This window comes from Crocodylus siamensis, chromosome 4 (assembly GCF_052110815.1).
Source record: "Crocodylus siamensis isolate JL-2025a chromosome 4, ASM5211081v1, whole genome shotgun sequence".
In the NCBI taxonomy this organism is placed as follows: Eukaryota; Metazoa; Chordata; order Crocodylia; family Crocodylidae; genus Crocodylus; species Crocodylus siamensis.
The window spans coordinates 131,297,214-131,318,367 of NC_143398.1; the positions used below are offsets into that span (position 1 = coordinate 131,297,214).

Genomic DNA, 21,154 nt, shown 5'->3' on the forward strand with positions numbered 1-21,154 from the left:
TGGATATTACACTATAGAATGTAATTTACATAGGAAGGGAGATGCATTTATATTTTATTTCTGTATATTTATACCTTGAGGCATATGCTACATACCTTAGAGAACGTATATAGGGACACAGATACATTTATATATTTGTATAAGAACAAGACGCTATGAAACACACCATCAAGTGTGGTAGAAGGGCAGCTGGCAAGCCTTCAGGGAGGGGCAGAAGAGGGGTTAGAGGGAGAGGTGTAAGTTCTCACCCCTAACTTATATGCAGCCTCTTTCCTACAACTAGCAGGGATGAGGCTTCCAGAAGCAGCAAGGAGAGGGGAGCAGTGCCAGTGCCACTGCCTGGGAATGAGTCTGCATCCCCTCCAAGAGCATCAGCCATAACATCCCCCCCACCCCTGACAACAAGCAGCAGCACCAGTATGACAATCTCCTCCACCCCCATTTTACTTCCAATGCTGAGCCTTCCAGTGCCAGAAGAAGAGCTGGACCTGGATGTGAATACCATAGCAAGGCAAGTTCTGGGGAAGGAGCGGGAATCACCTGAGTTTGTGCTCCACACTCCTCAAGTTTCCCCTAGAGCCACATCTCCTTCCCCAGAAGGCACTTCAAAGGAGGCTGAGGTAGAGGTTGTGGAGGCAAGCAACTTAGCTGAGTCCGCTTCTTCTGTTGCTGTGCCTCAGCCTGCTGAGGGGGGGGAAATCAAAGCATTCACACATTTACCCAAACCTCAGAAGCAAGCAGGGGGTAGTGTGGTCTGGGATCATATTGAGCTGGTACATGATCCCCCATATGCTATCTGCCTGCACTGCCAAGCCAAAACCAGCCAGGGCAAGGGAACAAAACACATGAGCACCACAGGAATGCTGATGCACCTTTGTATACACCCCTTCATTGCTCCTTCTTAGCCTGGCACCAGCAGTAGTGTGCCCAAAGGGAAGTCCCCCTCTTGCTCCAAAGCCAGTGTCACCCAAAGCAGAGGCAGGCCACCCTGGAACAGTGGGGGAAAGACAGGCGGAAAGTGGGGGTGAGTTGCAAGGGCAAGCGAGATCACCCAGAGCACTGGGGAGATGCTTGCTGTCGATGGCCAATCCTTCTCCTTAGTTGAGCAGCCAGGATTCATGTGGCTCATGGTGCTCATGGCCCCATCCTACCAAGTTCCTGCATGTACCACATTCAGCCAGATGGTGGTGCCCTCCCTGTATGAGGCATGCAGGGAGTACTTGAGGGAGGAGCTGTGCAAGGTAGTTTCGCAGGTGGCCTTACACTTCACCTCGGACATCTGGAGCAGCCAAGGTGGCGGTCACACCTACCACTCCCTCACAGGACACTGGTGCAACCAGTCAAGCCATCGGTGGGCACTCCTTCAAGCTGAGGTGATGGATGAGTTCCACATGACAACAGAGATCACGGGGGCCATGAACTGCTTAGTGCAGGGGTGGCTCATTGAGCAGGGTGAGTTCACCCACAGGTTCATGGTCATTGACAATGGGGCCAATCTGATCAAGGTGGTCCGTGGTGCCAACTTTGTTGGCATCCAGTGTGTGGCACACAAGTTCCACCTTATAGTCAGGAACACTTGGAAGGGAGAAGGGCTGCCGGTGACAGCGCTAGCACCATCAGTAAGTTCATTTCCAAATGCAGAAAGCTGACAGGCTACTTCCACTGAAGCATCAAGGAGGACAAAGTGCTGTGGGACAAACAAGCAGAGCTGAACATCCTGCAGCACAAAATCACGCAGGATGTGGAGACTCGGTGGAACTCCACATATCCGATGCTTGAGAGGCTGGTGGAGCAACAGAAGGCTATTCATGAGATGGCCTTGCTTGGGGAGATTGGGATTAGCGGCCCCCTGAACAGAGCCAAGTGGGATACCATCTCCCAGATCTTGGTGGTCCTCAAGCCCTTCCTCAAGGCCACCAAGACCCTCAGTGCTGATGCCCTTCTTAGCTAGGTGCTCCCCGTAGTGAGGGAACTTCAGAAATGACAGAGTTATAGGCAGTTTTGTGCTACCCCATTATAGCCTATGGGCGAAATGTCAAAACAGTGGAACAGTTTCAGTGAAATAAAACAGAACAGCAGTTTTGAAATGAAATGAAACTCAAAAAAAACACTGTCCCATCACAGTGGAAGTAGAAACTGAATGGTGCTGTTTCACACAGCTCGGTGGTTATGGTACTTTGCCTGCTGCCTCCAGCCTCAAACTGTACCTTGAGCACTGCAACCTCAGAACACTGAGTTGCATCTTACTGCTTTAACATAGCAAAAAATGCAGCCTTTATTTGCAGAAAACCTAGAATGATTTTAAAGCACACAAGTGTTCTCCCCACCCCTGCTTCTTTTTGGAATATCAAGTGCTGCGTATAGAGACCTTTTCCACAAATCAATTTGTATACTTTTTTCTGTTAGCAATTTAACTAATACTTCAAATGGCTGTAAAAGGAAAATGCTGATGATGCTAAATGCAGCAGATGGCATTGTTATTATAATATTCTATACCATGTTTCATTTTCATTTGCCCTACCAAATTTCCAGGAATGTTGAAATATATCATTTTGAAAAAATCAAAACATTTTTATTCAATTATGAAATAGCCTTTAAAAATGTGTGCGTATATGTATGTATATAATCTATGTGATGTTATGCTGTGCTACAGGTGCTCTGCAGGATGAGAGGAAGAAGGCAAAGAATTGCAACCTCACGTTAGCAATTTCCCAGAAGGACATAGCATGGAGTTTCCTATTTTAATTATAAATATAATAGAGACTATAATACAAAATAAGTCAACATTTGAAATATACATTATGATTGGCTCAAAGCAGTTGGTTCCCTACCTCTGCCCCACTGCCACCCCCAGTTGTTCTTTGGGGAGAATTTGGAAATTTTCAGTTTTTCACTCTGATTCAGAACAAAGCTGCAGTTTGAAACCTGAGATATTTTGCCACTGGGAACTTCTGTCCTCGATAAAGCTTTAATCCCATAGTTTCTTTGAAAGGCTGTATCATTTCTAAAACTTTAAATGTTCATCTGTCCAAAATAATGCATGATCGTGAATTTAGGTTCTATCTTAAATGCAAACATACAAAGGAAAGAGACAGTCTTGTATATTTTTATGTAGCTTTTGCAACATCTTATTTTAGGTGTTTGGCTAAGCCAGTTTATTATGGATTTATATTAACAGAATTTAATTTCCTAAGAATATTTTTAAGAAGAAGAAAGTCACCCCACTGTATGCCCCATTTACCTGATTAAAAGATAAGACCCTCTCCATTTAACTTGAGGGGAGGGTGACCCTTGTTTTACAGTTGGGCAGGGATTAGGTAGAGCCACAGCTGCTTCTTGCCCCCACTGCCTCTGCATGCCCAGCCACTCTTCCCCACACCACTTCTCTACCTCTCTTTCCCTCTGTTGCACTCCTCCTTACCTTTACTTTATGCTAGCAGGCTCTGCTTTTGCTGCCACCTGGAGCATGAAGTACATGTTTCAGCTCAGCCCTGTAAGTAGTGCCAGCTCTGTGCCACCAATACAGGGCTGGGCTTGAGCCCTGCTCCCTACCCCAGGCTGCAGCAGGGATGGAGCTTGCAGGTGTGGAGCAAAGGCAAGATGGATGAAGGGGTAGAAGGGGAGTTTGGGGGCTGGCAGAGATGGGAGAAAGCAGGGGTGGGAACTCCAGCCTGTGGGGGGCAGAAGTCGTATGGAAGCAGAATAGGGGAGGACAGGGGGAAGCCTGAGGCTGTGGAGAGGATGGGGCAGAAACAGTGGTACATGGGGAAGTGGACAGGCAGGCAGCAGGGGGCAAGCTTCCTGCCCCAGTGGTTCCACACTGCTTGCCACCCTATCACCTGTCCTGCACTGCTCCCTCCACTGCCTGCCCCCTTACTACTCCCCACCACCTGCTGTACCACATACCCTCCTACTGCCTGCTCCCTACGGCCTCTCTCATCACCTCTTTCTTCCACTGCCTGCTAAATTTTACCCTGAATGAAACACAGTTCAAATTGTAGCACTTTTGCATACTTATGTGGCAAAAATAATTATTTAGATGTAACAGTAGTATTGCAACAGCTTAATCAATATAATTATGTTGGTTTATATCCTCAGTTACCATAGTTACCCAAATACAAGATGACTCTGAATTTTAAGATAATCCTCCAATAATTAGATTCCATACATGAAAAAGTTACAATACATTTATACGTTTTCCATGTATAGAATCTAATTATTGAGGGGCCATCTTTAAATTCAGGGTCATCTTCTGTTTGGATAACTATGGTAACTGAGTATATAAACCGACATAATTGTATCAATCTAAGCTGTTGCAATACAATTGTTACATTTCTATGATTATTTTTGCCACATAAATATGCAAGGTGCTACAGTTTGAATTGTGTTTCATTCAGGGTGAAATTTAGGGCAATTTAGCTCATTTGTATCACTACAGAAGCAGACAGATGTAATACAGCATGACCATAAAAAGAAGCGAAGCAAAACAAAATAGTGGCCCTTTGGTAGTATCATCCATCCCATCCCATACTCTGAGTATGTTTCTGAAACAAGCAGCCAGTTTTGAATTCCTTATTTTGCCAAAGCAACAAATGAAAAACACCATGACTCTACCCCTGCTCAAACCCCTTGCACCTGATTGACTATGTCATAGTGCAGGGGTGGGCAGTTATTTTGGGCAGAGGGCTGCTTAGTGAGTTTTGGCAAGCTGTTGAGGGTTGCATGGGTTTCCCCGCCCCTTGACAGGAGCTCCATCCCCTGGTCACCACCTTGGGACTGGAAGTCCCACCTCTGGCCTCTGACCCTTGCCACCAGAAGTCCCCCCCCTTGCTCCTAGAAGTAATTCTTTGGAGAAGAGAGTTTGCTATCTTAGAACTGGGGGAAAAAAACAAAATGTGTACTAAAAATACCCATAATATTATATTTTAATTCAATTAAAAATGTATTTTTGTCCTGATACCTGTGTGTTTGTGCTTTATACGTAGAAGTGATAGCATAATAGCTCAAAATGTAGTTTTACTCTTGTATAGTGTGTGGGGTGTGCAGCAGTGTTGGGGGGTATAGGTGAGTGGGGTTTGTGGGGAGCTGTGGATGTGTGTGTGTGTGTGTGTGTACATGTATGTGGTATTTGTGGGATCTGTGATTGTGTCTGGAGGAGGGTGCGGCTGTGGGGTTAGCAGGAAGGGTTGCAAGGGGGGAGCCAGCCACACCCTTGCTATCCGAAGCCTCATGGCCGTGTTTGCACTCCGGTGGCTCCTGCTGCTGCCAGGAAGCCAGGGGCTGCTGGGGAAGGGCCTGTAAGGCTTGGGGGCAATGTGGGAGGCTCCTGGAGCCACTGAGGGTAGCACAAGTCGGTGGGGATGTGGCCCGGGATGCGGGAAGCCCAAGGAGGTGGTGCAGAACTTGGGGCAGCAAAGGCCTGGCTGCACCCCACCCATGGATGGCCTGGGGGTTGCAACCACCCTGGGGGGAAGGCCCAGCCCCTCCCCCCACAGGGGCCTGGCAGCCTGACAGCAGCTTGCCCCCCAGGCCCTGGGACAGGCCAGGACAGCTGCGCCAGGAGCCAGAATAGAGCTGCAGCTGCTTTTCTGCTTCAGAAGCTCCTGCAGTTTCCAGGGTGGTAGGAGCCTGGGGTGCAGCTGGCTGGGCTGTATGGAGCTGGGCTGGGCTGCCCCAGCAGGGGGAGAGGGGAGCCACCTTGCTCTGGGCCCTACCAGCACTGACTTCTGTGCACCCCCTTCCCCAGCCCTGTGGCCAGATGAGGACCAGCATGCCCCCTGACCCCATCTTACCTGAGCTTCCTGCTCTGGCACAGGTGGGAACAGCCTCATGGTCCCTCTGGCTGGGTGGGGTGGGGCAAGGTGGGCCCTGTTCTTCCAAGAGCCTACTGTAGCTTCTGCTGGGTCCTACTGCCCCTGACTCTTGTCACTTTTGACAGAAACCAGAGGCAAATAAATATTAATTTTTTAAAAATTTCTAGGAGCCCTGCAAGCCAGACAGAATGGCCTGGCAAGCTGGATGCAGCCCATGGGCCTTATTTTGCCCACCCCTGTCATAGTGTGTGCCTGGGACTGTCACAATGTCTATTACCAGCGCTATGACCCGCATAGATGCCTGCTTGGGTGGATTATTTTTTCATATGTTCTGTCATGTCTATTCAAATCATCCCAACACAATGTAAGCAGAAGACCCAAGGAAGAGATTCAATTTCAAGCATAAAAGTCTTTGCTAAAACAATTATCTCTAGCTATGCCTCAGTGGGAAATGCTACTTCCCTGATGATCTTGACACCACTGATGGCTGGGAGAACTTCAACAAAGGCATCCATGAGGCATTTGAAGAACCTCTAGGCTTCTCCAGAGAGAAACTTCAGGACTGGTTTGATGAGAATGACAGGAAAATTCAAGCTCTCGTTGACAGAAAAGAGTCTTCAAAGCTTGGCGTCCGCTCCAAACAGAAGCAAAACACGTGTCACCACATTAAAGCTGAGACAAGGAAAAATTGAGACTGAAAGAACAAGTGGGAGGACAAAGCAAAAGAGATTCAGAAGTTTATCAGAATAACAAACTTCTGAATCTGTTGCTTTGTCCTCCCACCACTTGTGGGAGCATCGTTATGAAAATCTGGAAGTCTGAATAGATTACCAATGACCTGAGAGATGCCAGAATCCTTACCATATTTAAGAAGGGAGAGGTGACTGCAGCAATAATCATGGTATTGCGCTCCTCTCCATAGCTGGAAAGATCCTCACCCATATTCTCCTCAATAGACTTGCTCTTCTTGCTGAGAAAATTCTACCTGAATCTTAAGGTAGTTTCAGGCCACTCAGAGGTGCCATAGATATGATCTTGGTTGCTAGATGTATGAAGAAGTTCCACAAGCATCACCAGTGTCTTTACATTGCCATCTTTGACCTGGTTACAGCCTTTGGTTTAATCAATGGAGAGGACCTATGGAAGAGTTTGAGATTTGGATGTCCACCAACATTTGTTACCATCGTTAGACTTCTTCATGAGGACATGGCAGCAACCATCCTAATAAGTGGCTTGGAAATGGACCCTTTCACTTTTAGAACTGGAGTTAAGCAAATGCGTGATTGCACCAACACTCTTTTCCATCTATATTGCAGCTATTTTGCATCTCATGGCTGTTAGGCTTCCATCAAGAGTCAGCATCCAGTATTGCACAGACAGAAATCTTTAACCCAACTGGTTACATTCCAAATACAAGGTAACCAACACTTCCATTACTGATCTTCAATAGGCTGTTTGAGAGCAGAAGCCCAAGTGCATTAGGACTGCTGTTTACTGGATGACTGTGGTACCAGACAATTAAGATGGGGGCGTGGAATTCAACATAAAATTGCTGCCTTGATCTGATAGTAGCTCTTTAGGCCCAGGGGGAGATCTTTATCAATTCATTAACAATTTTCTGGACTGTTACTGTCTTCAGACGAATGGCCTTCAGGTATCAGGTGACATAATCCACTAACACCAATATGTTTTGTTGCCTGGCCTCACTCTTTTCTGATTGGCTTACTATACCTATGGCTACTTGTTTGAAGGGTTCCTCCATGAGGAGTATCGGTATTAGGCAGGTCCTCGAGGGGCCTCTCAGTGCCTACCATGTCACAGTTAGGGCATAAGTTACAGAAATCGTATTTCTTTTTGGCTGGGGATATGTTAAGAGGTATGATTCAGCAGTGGTTCTCTTGTTTTATCTGCCCCTAGATGGCCTCTGTTGGGGAGCTCATGGACCACTCACATTAGCGCCCACCAGTACATCTTCAGGAGTAACAACTGCCCGATTTCCTTACCTTCTCTTAGCAGCCTGTCTGTCTGATTACAACAGCCCCCTTCTTGCCTCAAAAATGAGGTGAACATTCATGAGGTTGGGGTGTAAGACTACTTCACACTTCATGATGCCATCCTCCTGTATGCATCCTCCCTGTTCGACCTATACAGGAGAGAGGAAAGATTGTAAACGTTCTCCTAGGTAGAAATGAAAATTCATATTTTACAGGAGAGCTAAAGGTATGATAAAATCTCCTGTTTGGAACAGTTCATTTTGTGCAGATTAGGCTCGGAGAAAAGTTGGAACAGTCTTTTTACCTCTTACTTTTCTCTGGGCCTAATCTGCATAAAATGACCTGTTCCAAACAGGAGATTTTACCATACCTTCAACTCTCCTATGAAATATGAATTTTTATTCCTACCTAGGAGAACCTTTACAATCTTTGCTCTCTCCTGTGCCTGAAGAAGGGTGCCTGTGCCCAAAATCTTGCAAATAAGGAAGATCTTTTGCAAATATTTAGTTGAGCTAATAAAAGATATCACCCTTGCCACAAGTTCTGATTCCTTAACTCTTGGTTTGTTACCTTCATCAAGCCCTTCTAGCAACAGGGTAGGAGTTCCCTGTTACAGCAGATGATTGTGTTATGTATGCCCACTCAGTTGAAGAACTCCAAGTCACGTCTTAGGAAAATCCTCTATATCAGTTAGAAGGACAGAATAGCAAACAGAGCATTGTGCCTTAAGCAGACACCACCAACATTGAAGTCAGTGGTTTATGTAGCAACACTTCTGTTGGACTGGACATCATAAGAATTCCTGGCAACCAGCTCCTGAAGCAGATCCTACTCCCAACTTGCTGACAGTCACTGTTCTAGAGGTGGGCAGAAGAAGAGATGCATGGACACCTTGAAAGCTGTTTTGAAGAAAATGTGGTATTAACATCAATACTTGGGAGACTGAAGCGTTGAATCCTCCTCAGTGGTGCTATGATGTATGAAAAGGCATTGATCATTTTAAGCAAATGCGCCTTGCTGTGGAGGCAGATAGATAAGAGAGGCAAAGGGAAAGAGCCATTACTTAACATCACCAGGATCTACTCCTTTCTTTTAGAACTGTTTGCCATGGCCACAGTCAGACACGTAGATCTTGGATCAGTCTCTCAGTCATCTGACTCACCCTATTTGCTGACTTCCCTATTACTGGATGACTGTCATCCTCATATCAAGGGATGGCTGATAATGATGATACTTTGTTTTGATCTTAGTTGCCCAGTAGATCTCTGTTTTTCTTTGTATTCCCTCTATGGGGTCTAAAGCTTCACCCTTTGGAGAAGCAGTTTTGGATCAGTTTGGATCAGTGATCAGTTTGCTTTCCCAAAGGAGTTGCTATCCATCCCAGGGTTCCTCCTTGAACAGGAGAGAACAGTCACCTCTTATAGGGGAGTTGACATTAAGCAAATGTCTGTCTAAAACAAATACCCAGCATCTGTATGGGGTGGGGGGGAAGAATCTTGAGATTTAACATAAGTGAAAGTTTCCCCAGGCATTTCAACATTTCAAGTTTTGGAGTCTAAAGTAGCTGGTCACTGCAATACTTAACTTCAACAATGAAGAAGGATAAAGAATGTAACTTTCTTTTTGGCACAGCATTTGTGAAATGGGTAAGAAAGAATTTCTTTGGGCCCAAATCTGTCCACAAATGTTGGCAATGCAACATATCAGCAGGCTGGCTTAGCTGTTCCACTACACATCCTAAAGAAAAGAGCGTCTGTCTGCACTTATTTCATCAGACTTGCAGGATGTTGAGATCTCTAATAGACTTTTGGCACTGCCTTTATTCAAAGCCAAAGTATCTATGTTCTAGGGTAGACTCAGGGATTTTTTGGTTAACAGTAAGGGATAAAAATGTTTTTGCATTTCAGATTCTTCCAAAAACCATGAATAAACCAGAGAAAACAAATTATTGAAGCCCCATCTTCCTTGCAGAGAAACCAATATATGGCCCTGACTTAGTAGGCATGTATTCTGGGTCTCCTGAACACCTTGTGTACCACTAAAATCAGAGCACAGTGACTTATCTAAACTCAGTAATCTCAGCAGTGTATCCTTGTAAGTATGGCTTGAGAGGTGGTTTGATAGATCAAGAGCTATCAGACTTGAGACAAAATGGTCAACATTGAAGAATGGTAACCAAATCCATGGTATGACAGACCACAGAGAGCTTTCTCTTTATAATATTATCTGGTATTCATTTTCCTCCCTTGATTATTTTTTCCCCTCCCCTCCAGTGATCAAGAGAGAAATTTATTTGGTTCTTGTCATCTCCTTGAAGGAATCTCCTTTTCTCTGTTCCCTGTCACCTTTCTTATTTGGTAAGGATTTTGCCAGGTATATTGGCTTTTGTACTGGGGCTGGCAAATTGTCTTCCATATTTAATGGTCTATGGAGGATCTGTTTTTTTTGGGATCATCTCTCCTTGTGAAAGGTATTTTAGAAGGTAGTCTGACTTCAGAAGTCAAAGTTCTGCTAAGTGGTAGGTCGATAAGTACTTGAAACAAAAGTCACACACTCTGTAGTTTTTCCACTGAAGGTGCCATTTCTGCTTCTGATTCTGTAACCATTCTGGATGAAGTAAATTGCAACATTATCTGGACCCTTTTTGTCCACTACAGAATTGATCGTGAGGAAGTAGTTCTAGTTTCATGCCAAAAAACATTTCCAGCTTTCACATTAATCACAAAAAATCCCTACATGCTTCTGACCCAATCAACATAAGGGAAGGGAAGGAATTTGTTGGAGCAGCTGTGTCTTTATTGATCATCTCCATTGATGTGAAATTACACGTCACCTGAAAACTGTGGATTTGACTTCTGATATGTAACTTTTGGACTTTAAAAAAAATGTTCAGTCTGATTCTTTTGCAATTACTGTGTAAAAGAAACAGCTTTCTCCTTATAACTGACATGTTCCAACACATCCAAATAAAACATAATACATACTTGCCTTGAGGAGGAACTGAGTTGAGATGGCATTTTTTTGGCATTTTGCCAGTTTGTAAATTTTTGTTTATTATTTATTGATACTGAATGGCTATAGCTATATTTTGTTTCACACTTGCAGAAATTGTTCTGTTTAATAACCTCTGCTAATTTGAAATGGATAGCTTGTGAAACTCTGGCTACAAAGAGGGAAAAATGATTGACAATGTTTTGTTTTTAAGTCCCTTTGTGTATGGGGAGCATTTTTGAAGTGTAATGGACTTTAACAGTGTGGTCAGTTCTACCTATAGCTGACCTTTCTAAGATACCATCACAATACCACAGAGTCAGATTGGTAATGTGATACATTATTGTAAGAGAACTTAGTGCTGTGTACTTCTGTTTTAGGAAGTGTTACACCAGTTTATTTGAGTATTTTAACAAGAAGCTAAGATTATGACACTATTTTGACTGCACTAATGTAATGCTCTATTCTTGGTAAATTTACTTAATTGACAATAACTGGTGTTTTCCATCAAATGTGAAATATATTATTCTTTGCTGCTTGTAGAAAACATTCTGAAAAACCATTATGCGGTGTCATGAGCACAAGATTTGGGAGATCGTTTGATGTGAATACTTCAGGCAAATAAAGTTCACATTTATTTTTTTTTTGTTGTAGTTGAAAAGTGAAATCTGTACCTAATTTAGGTCAGTGATTGAATTCGCGCCAACTCTCAGAGGACCAGGACGTCAATTTAAACATGGAGCACAATTTCATTTCACTGCATTAACAAAGAATAATCTCCTGTAAAGCATGCTAGTTCTTCAAAATTTACCTTGTAGTAGCCCAGTTCAGTTCCTAGTCATTTGCCAGTAGAAGCAGAGGTTAGTTTTACTGCCTCCTACTTGTAATCCAGGCTAGTAGAAGTAGTTGCATATGAAAAAATTAGATAAGATTGGGTCCCCATTCATGACTTGCCACTTTCTTTCCTGCCCATATTTCCTTCTATGATCTGTATAGAATAGGGCCCATCCCTCAAGTCACATTCTGTCTCCAGGATGTTATGCAACCAGAAGAATAGAAGGTTGGCATTTCTACACCTCCATATGTTTCAGGATATCCATGCAAAGATGTACAGGCTTGTTTGTTACTATTTATTGCTCAGAGAAACCTCTTGGCACATGTACCCCTCTTTAATAGAAGAGGATTGAGTGTGACCATGAGCTTTTGAATCCCTGAACAATACAACAGAGAGGGACTGAGGATCAAGCACTTATTCAGGTTTTCTGCAGATATGTGATTTGAAGTTTTACAAGGGAATTATACTATGTCAGGAGAAAAATTAGAGAGAAACTGACATTTTTCCAGCCTTAGACTCCACTTGTATTGAACTCTTGGAGGCAAAAGGGGGCATAATCTAGGCCAGTGGTGCTCAGTGTTTTGGCCCCATGGGCCAAATGAATGGGATGAGGCCAGTCCAGACTGGGCCCTGTGCCACCCTGTGTACTGGGATTGAGCCACAGGGCTATGCACCATTCCCACTGGCCAGGATTGGTTCTTGGGGCCCCTCACCACCTCCATCTGGCTGGGATTAGGCTCAGGGAGTCCAGCTTCCATATGCCATGATCAGGGTCCCTATCACCTTTGTACCCAAACTAGTGTGCAGATTTGTGGGGAAACCTGTAGGCCAGATGACATAGCACCAGGGGCCAGATCTGGCCTTTGGGCTGGAGATTGAGCATCTGTTGGCATGTCTACATGAGACACTTACTGCACATTACCCTAATAACACTGCACAGTAGCGTGGCAGTTAAAAACTATGTTAATAGTCTACTGCACAGTGTTATTAGGCTAATGAGCAGTACGCATCACAAAATAACCATGCACTGGTGCTACTGTGCAGTAACTCTAGTTAATGCATATTTACTTAATACTTCATTAAACAAGAACTAAATTAGATGCACAGTAATTAAGGCACATTGATGAACGCGTAGATGTGCTCCCTGTGATATAGGCATTTAAAATGTCAAACTTAACTCTGTCATCCATAAGTAAGGATAGAATGATCTGGAAAGTATTTCAGAGGACATATTGCCAAAGTAAGCTTTAGCTTGCACACTCATTGAGGGTATCTTTTTGCCTCACTTTAGCTATATGCACATATTTATTTTTAGCACTGCAAAATGCATTAGCTGTAGCAACAGCTGATCACAATGCTTCAGAAATATGGTGGTAAAAGCTGATCAGGTGGTCTCAGCCATCTGATCAGCTGTTGCCACCACTGTAGAGGAATGGAGCAGCAACTCTGACACTTGCTTTCCACAGGCTGTCAGGGAGATAGCTGCTCTCCCTTCTTCCATTCCCACCTCCCGTCTTGGAGGACGAAAGGAAGAATGGAGCACTCTGGGATACTGAGGGTCAGGGACACCTGTAACACTAGATGCCACTATGTGTATGTTATATGTGGCACTATAAAAGGTGGTGTTAAAAGTTTGAAACAAGAACTGTATGTGGTGCATCTGCCACCTTTGTGGTGCTACAAACAGCCTAACTGTATACCTACTTGCTTTTTCTCTTACCGTAAAGGCACATATAGTACTGCAATGGTAATCTGTGCATATAGCCTTAGCCTCACCATGCTGTAACTTGTGGGTAACCTGTTAAAGGAAGTGAACAAGGCATAGCATTCCTAGAAAGAAACACTATTTGATTTTAACTGTTTTCATTGTTCTCAGCTTATCACAAATGGGTATGTGCAAGGCTTGTAGTTAACAATTCTTGTCTTTCACAAAAATGCACCTCCATTCTGCATTACTGCTTCTGTTCCCACTAACTTTGAAGGGATATTGTTAATTGTATCGTTGTCATTTTTGAAAGCATAAACATTTTTTAATTAATTGTTACTTATACAGAATATGTTTTTAATGAGATGATGGAATACCTCATTTAAATCGGACCTGAACAAACTGCATGAGTTGTTTCAGTTGACAGCACTTGATCTAAATTGATTCTTACTGGTCAACATTGAATTGATGAAAAGTAGAAGGTAATGTTCTGGGTAGATCAGAATTTGTCTACAGAGTAAAAAATCAAAGGGCCAATGTTTCCAAGCACATATAATAATTGGATTATTTAAAGGCCACTGTTTGTTTAAGCTTTTGAAGTGTGAACTCTTACTTGATGTATGACCTTTGGAAATCACATAAGAAATAATATGCCAGGAATGCCTATTTTAAAACATTATAAAACCTTTCTTATGGGTAGATCAATGCATGTTAGCACAGATGGGTTGAAACTAGCTTTCAAGAACTAGCAGAATGTTCTTTGTTTACTTTGATAAGCCACATCAGTTATCATCTCTTTCTTTCTCTCCCCCCCATTGATTTTCCTTTCAAATGTTATATCTTGAGAATCAGTTATGAAGTTCATAAAAGGGAAGTAGTTTGTAATTTGCTGAATTCGTCTCTTGATTCAGATTTTATTAGCATGCTGTTCAGATATCTGCTGCACAATTCTCCCATTTAAAAAAAAAAGTATTATGCAGTTACACTTCTGCTAGGTGATCCATCCCGAAATGTAAACTCACGATTTGCTTTTTTACACAATACATAAAATATATCTTGCCCTGAACAGGAGATGTGCCTAGAGAAGTATGAGCCTATCTCCAGGCTATGAACCTAAAGTTAGAATTGTCTCTGATCTTCTTGCCTCACCAAGTCCTTAGTTTTGAATCAGATTTCCAGAACTAAAACAAAAGCTTTCACACAGGTGTTGTGTGTTGGCAACAAATATACTTAGAAGTTTATCCTAATGAGCATTCATCTTTAACAAAGGATTGCTTTTATTTTTATGGACCACTTTATATATGTGGACCACCGTGTGTGTGTGTGTGTGTGTGTGTGTGTGTGGAATAATTACTTTTTCCTTTTGACAAAAATAAAAGCAGTCCTTTGTTAAGGACAAACTTCTAAGCATATTTGTAGCCAACAGACAACACCTGTGTGAAAGCTTTTGCTTTAGTTCTAGAGAGAGAGAGAGAGAGATTTAGAAAAAGGGGTTTTATACCTAAAGAACTACGCAATCAATATCCTTAAAAACTGCTGACTCTAGCGCCATAAATCTGATAAATTGTTGCTTCTTGTTCTGAGATATAAAAGAATACCTATTCTATTTACTGTAATTTCAGAATCAACCTGGCTTATTGATGTGTATAGGCAGATGTACATATGCATGTACAACCTCTTGTATGTGTGTATATGCATACCTGTGTGCGATAGGTACCTTTTCTTAGCTGATGAACTGTGGATTGAACTGAGGACCTCCAAAGATAACGATGAGGTGCAACAGCATGCACCAAGTTCTTTCACTGGAGCTGTATCAAATGTGCAGTCTATTTAGTGGGCACAGAAAGGGACTCAAACCAAATGTACCTGTGGCCAATATACATATACATGTGTGTGGTTTTTATAATATTTTACAAATTCCTATTAATGTCACCTTATTAACCATATAAATGCATTTGTTCGTGAATCTTTACAAACATTCTGATGAGCATCGGGTTTTTAGTTCAGTGTCGTGGGCATAAGCCATCCAACTGACTCCATATTACATCTCTTATTAAGAAAATACTTGAGGTAGGATGTATATAAAATTAGTATACAAGTGTATGGCTGTTCTATTATATAAATGGCTAAGAACACCTGTTCTGCCATGCACTTTGGTCAAACTTGTCTTGCATGTTTTTAGTGAAACTACTGTTCAGGTGCCTTTGTATCTTTGCACACTGTATTTCTGTATTCTGTCCTCACAATAGAGAGTTGAGATTTGTATTAATGTAAGCAAATTTGTTTTAATCCAGGTTTATCTATTAGATGGAATTCCACTGATCCTGGACAACTGCAGCATTGATGACAACAACCCCTGTATCCTTTAAATGAAAGTCTGACATAGTAAATGTTGCATGTTCTTTTATAACATAACATTTTTGCTTTGTTATGTAAAGGAGCATTAATCATTCTCATAAAGTTGCTTCTTATATTCTGTGCCATTGAAAAGGTTATTACTTTTAGATTTGTGTTAGGGCTTCAGCTTCAGTGATTGAGCTTGATATAATGGTGTGGACATTCTAACATGCCTATTTCTTAGACTGTAATTACTACTAATCAGCTAATGCTTCAAGAAATCATTATAAATTGCCTTACCAGGAAGCTGCTTTCATATTAATACATTTCTGTAGGGAAAGAGTATGAATATAAAACAGAAATAGTGTAACTGGACTTCCTTTTTAATAACTGAATCCTTGACCTTTCCTCGTTTTGCTCAGTTTCTTGATATTTTGTTTATAGTGTTCCTTTTAGACTGAAATAGAAGTTGGTGAAATGCATACTGGCAGTAGAAGAAAATGGAATTTTAACAATTTTTAACAGTTGTAAAAAGAGAACAATATCCCAGTTTGCAGTTAAAGAAAAAAAACAAAAGGTATATTTGGGAACATGTAGGCTGAGCAGTATCCGGAATTATAGATTCAGGAAGTTTTTTTAAAATGTACAAGACATACTGCTGCTGATGCTTGACTTTGGCTTGTGCATAGGGCAAGGCCTATCACAGGGGAGCAGGAGGGCCATTTGGCCTGGGCCTCTCATTCACAAAGGGCCTCAAATTTAGACTTTTGACATTATCTCCAAATGATGTTATACATACAGACACAGAGATACACTGACAGGATTGAAAGAAGATGTTCATCATACAACTTTAAACTTGTGTCCCATTATCGGGCCACACAGCCTGTAGTGCACTATGAATTCATATTTTTTTAATATACCAGGAGCCTCAAAAAATGGAAGTGCCCGGGCCTCTCTTGACTTATGAGAGGGACTGACAAGTAATGAGAGAGATAAAACTGTAGGTGAAATTCTGGCCCCATATAAGTCAATAGGACCAGGTTTTCACCCTGTGCAAAGTCTGAGACATGTTACCTGGTACCATGTAAATCAGTAAAACCTATTCCATGGTCAGGTTGTCAGCAACTAAATTGGCACCCCCACCTGGGTTAGCCTGGGTGAGGAGGGTGTGTAGACACCCAGCAGGACTAAAAACAAGACCTGTCAAAGAGCGGAGAAGTTCCCTTTGAGCCAACAGACATCCATACCTGGAGAGGAAATGGGTGCTACCAGGTCACTTTGCCTGAAGAATCACCAATGATGCAAAACAACTCAACTAGTCTCAGAGTGGAGGAGGGTTGTTATAGCCTCTACGGTGCCCCAACGGTTGCAGCAGCCTTCAGACTGGACTGGACTTGACTTCGTCTGTTCAGCAAAAAATGTAAGCAGTTGCTTAAATTAAGGCGTTTGCTTAAGTCTTCTCATATGGCATAGTATTTAAGAACACAGCTAAAGCCTTAAGTACTTTTCTGAATTAGGACCTAGATGAAGCTAGTTTGAATGACAGTTCAAACAGTTCATCTTTTTTTTCTAACATCCAAAATATCCCTGGTTCACTGTTAGCACTCTGGATGTAAATTCATAGTAGGAATTTGAACTAAGACCATATTTGGTCTTTGTAACTGACCTTGTAGTTTTTGCTTCAGTTGACACACAACTACTGACCTGAAGTAAGTAGATAGCAGCCCATCAGTTTTACACCCTTATTGAATCTGACCAGTGGCAGAATACTTGCAAACCCAAGAGACATCTGACAGTTTGTATAACAAAAAAAAAGTAGCTGAGTCAGTTAATGATGCAGGTTCTTGGGGTGGTAGAGAAATTCTGATATAAACAATACATGTGATATGTTACACAAGGGATTTTATTCCAGGACTTAAAGAACAGCAGTAGTAAAGTTCAAGAGAATTAATTGCTTGAGGAAAATAAGTATAAAATACTGAAAAGATTTTCAAAGATTGTTTTGTCAATTTGTTTATGATCAGCACACAACAAGTTAGTAATATTGTTACCTGATTGTAATCTCTTCAGAACTGACTATGCCAATTACACAGTTCCTACAAATGTCTCTGGAAATCAAACTGCTATCCTCAACTAAAAAAAAGGCTGATCAAAGAAGTCCTGATCAGATTTGTCTGGATTTTAGAATACCATTTGATTTTCTGTGCTTTTTAATAAGCTTAGTTTGGTTTAACAACTTCATTTTATATTTAAAATATACCATTAGCAAGTATCATGATCAAGTAAAGAACAAAGTTGTGGCAAATTTTTAATTTTTATCATTTTATGCTGCACAGTATCACATGCACATAACTATTGAAGCTTAGAAGAGTAGAATCATGTAGGGTAAGATAATAACTGTCCCTTACGGTGCTGGTTGTCTCCTCTTCCAGCCAGTGGAGCTGAATAAGTATAGGAGTAGAATAAATCTGTCCCAGTTAAGGTAAGGGAGTGGCAAAGAAACATTTCCTTTCTTCTCTGTATTTTTCTCTGACACAGCAAGGGGCAAAAAGAGAAGGAGTTGTGACTCAGAGTTACAGTTCCTTCCCAGTGGAGCACAGCTATGCAGTGACTCATAGTAGCATCTCTCTTACTGGGTGAAGTCTGTCAGAGTATGGACAAATTCAGTTACAGTACTGAAAATTTTCAGGAAAACATTTCTGCCTTTTCTTGCCAGGGCTCTTGCAGTGGTAGTGGGAATTCCCTAGTGCTAGTCAAAAGTCCATCCTGTGCCAGCCCTCTCCACTGCTCTGAAGGTTAAGGTGAGGGTACTCCCACCACCACTTGAACAATCTTGGGATTTTCCAGGACTGTTCAAGAGGCAGCAGGAATTGGTCCCACCATTTGGACAGTCCCAGTGAGAGTGAAGACTGTTCAAGCAGCTGCAGCAGTTGGGTCTCAGCAGGTCTTTGATAGTTTTCCACTGGGCAGACCATCAGGGAATCAACTTCCCTTCCTCCTTCCATCCACCTTGCACAAGGGGAGGGAGAGTGGAAAACTGAGACACTGTGGGGTCCTAGGGCTCCCTGTCTTGTTATGGGAAACTGAATAGGTATTGCATGTGGTGCTAGGAAGCTTCACTCTCCACCAAAGTTTGTAATAGTTTGTGGCAGAATCATCATGTCTTTGTCCAGCACTTTTTGTATTGGGAAAAGAGTGCATGCATTTCCTGACATAAATGTAATGCCTGTCCATGGCCTCAATCTGGTTCTTGCTGAACGAGGACAAGAAGTTTGAGGCATTCACAGCAAAGAGGTCTGATGTTACCATCTTTAAAGGAACAAAAATAAAAATAATGGGACTTTATAACATTTTATCTGGTGTAATATTTCCTACATATTTTGATTAAGGTTGGGTTTGTTATTTAATTTTATTTTAAGGCTGTAGCTTATAGACATTTTAAATACTTTCTGGAGCAGCAAAAAAGACCCTGTATTTGGTATTCATGATCTAGCAACTATAGAAAGAACTTCCTTTAATGGGAGCTTTCTTCATTTACTTTAATATATACACACAAGGGGGCAGTGTTCAGGTTTTCATGGGGATAGTAACCCTCTGTTTTCTGACTGGTGGAACTATCGTTTGAACGTTAATAGAGAAAAGGTAGTTATGTTAAGTCTGAAGTCAGGCAGAAGGCTAATGTTGGTTTAACCGTTTCTCTCTCCTCCCGCATATTATTTGGGATGTGGTTCTGTTCTGCAGTTCTGCTATTCAAATGCATTTTTACTAATGTGCAAAATTCAGCTACATTTTTCTTTAAAAAACAGGCAGAAAATGAGCAAGGCAAAGCATCTGCCTGCTAGGACAAATCTTGCTGACCTTTTGATTCCCTGGTTTTGATTACCATGCCTACAACTAGGTTTTCACAACCTCTACTTTTGCCCATTTTTGTCTGTGTTTCAGTAGTACAGAAACAGTCTTTCCTTACCTCAATATGTGCATAGCCATGGTAGCAGGTCTCTTTCAGATGGGAGATTTGAATTTGGTTGTTTTATGAATCTAGTGTCTGGCTGAAAATGTAAATTTATACAGGTTTTCCCTGCTTTCACTTATAAGGATTTCACTACTTAGGTAGACACGTCCAGTCACCTCATTTATTCATCCTTTGGCCTAGGGCATCATTTAATGCTGTTGCGTAGCATGAAATTAATGTACCCCCTCCTCCTGTAACATTCCACATCTGTTGCTTTCATTCCCAGCATGTCTCATCTTGAGAAGCAAGAGGAATTAGTTCCTGGTCTGCTGCTTCATAGCACATTCTAATACCTCTGGGCACTAAAGCCCAGATCTTCAAAAGTATTTATAAATATAACATCCCATGAAAATCAATAGAAAGTTAGGCAGCTATATGCCTTTGGTGGTCCAGCCCTAAATCTCTGTCCTATTTTTTGATCAAAAAGTGTAAAACTATTTTATCTCCAAGTTATACCAATCTTTTTGAGAAGAAAATTAGAGCCTTCATTTTTTTCTTTTTTCTTATTTCTTTGTTTGGAATAAACCGGTTTTATCTTGTTTCTGATCCTTACTGAGATCAGAAAGTTGGACCTTTTAAAAAATATTGCTAAAATTTAAACTTCAGTCCAGCACTGACACATTTTGTCTAGCTTTCTTTCCTTTTTTCTATTTAAAAACAAGTATTTGATTAAGTATTTTGTTCTAACAGATTTTTAGGCTACCACAGAACTTAATTTATGATAGTTTATGGTGGTGTTGCGTTTATCCTGTGATTACTCTGATCCTGATCTATGCAATCTCAATAAAATCATTGTCCAGGATTACTTGGGGTTCAGAGTTCCTTTAAAAAAAAAATTAAAAAACAAAACATTTCCTCCTAGGTTTCAGAGTCATATTTCTCAAAAAAAAAATTTGGTTGAGCTTTACCATAGCGATTTACACAGGGATTCCTTTAATAGAGTAGCTTTTTAGACTTATAAGTAAACATGGTATAGAGCAAAAGTGAGCAATTATTTTGGGTAGAGTGCTGCTCAACAAGGTTTGGTGAGCTTTCAAGAACCACATGGGTAGCCCCATCCCTTGACAGTTGCCTCACCCCCTGGTCTCCATCTTGGGACAGGGAGTCCCACTCCTAACCCCTAACCTTTGCCATCAGAAGTCCCTCCCCTTGCCCCCTGGAAATACTCCTTTTGGGAAGTGGGGTTGCCATCTTAGAACCAGAAAAAACCCAAATTATACACTAAAAGTCAAACACCTACTATGACCTATTTAAATTTTATTACAAAGAGTATTTTTGTCATTTATGTTTGTGATGATAATTCAAAACTAAATTCTTGGTCTTGTATATTCTGGGGGTGTGTGGTGGATGTGGGTGAAGGGGTGTGTGTGTGTATGGTGGGGTGTCAGGGTGTGAGGGGAGGTGACTGTGTGGGTGGGACATAGGGTATATTGGGGAGTTGTGTATATGTGGGGGTAGAGTATGAGT

At 41.8% G+C, this 21,154-nt stretch overlaps 1 protein-coding gene across 2 annotated transcripts in view; it reads left to right on the forward strand.

Moving 5' to 3' along the window:
• Positions 1 to 21,154, forward strand: part of ATXN10 (ataxin 10) — a 219,968-nt gene that overhangs the window by 158,242 nt on the left and 40,572 nt on the right. For both annotated transcript variants that reach the window (XM_090043804.1, XM_090043805.1), the window contains one exon: positions 15,633 to 15,696. In XM_090043804.1, coding sequence (XP_089899930.1) covers positions 15,633 to 15,696 — 64 coding nt within the window. The remainder of the gene's footprint in view (positions 1 to 15,632; positions 15,697 to 21,154) is intronic.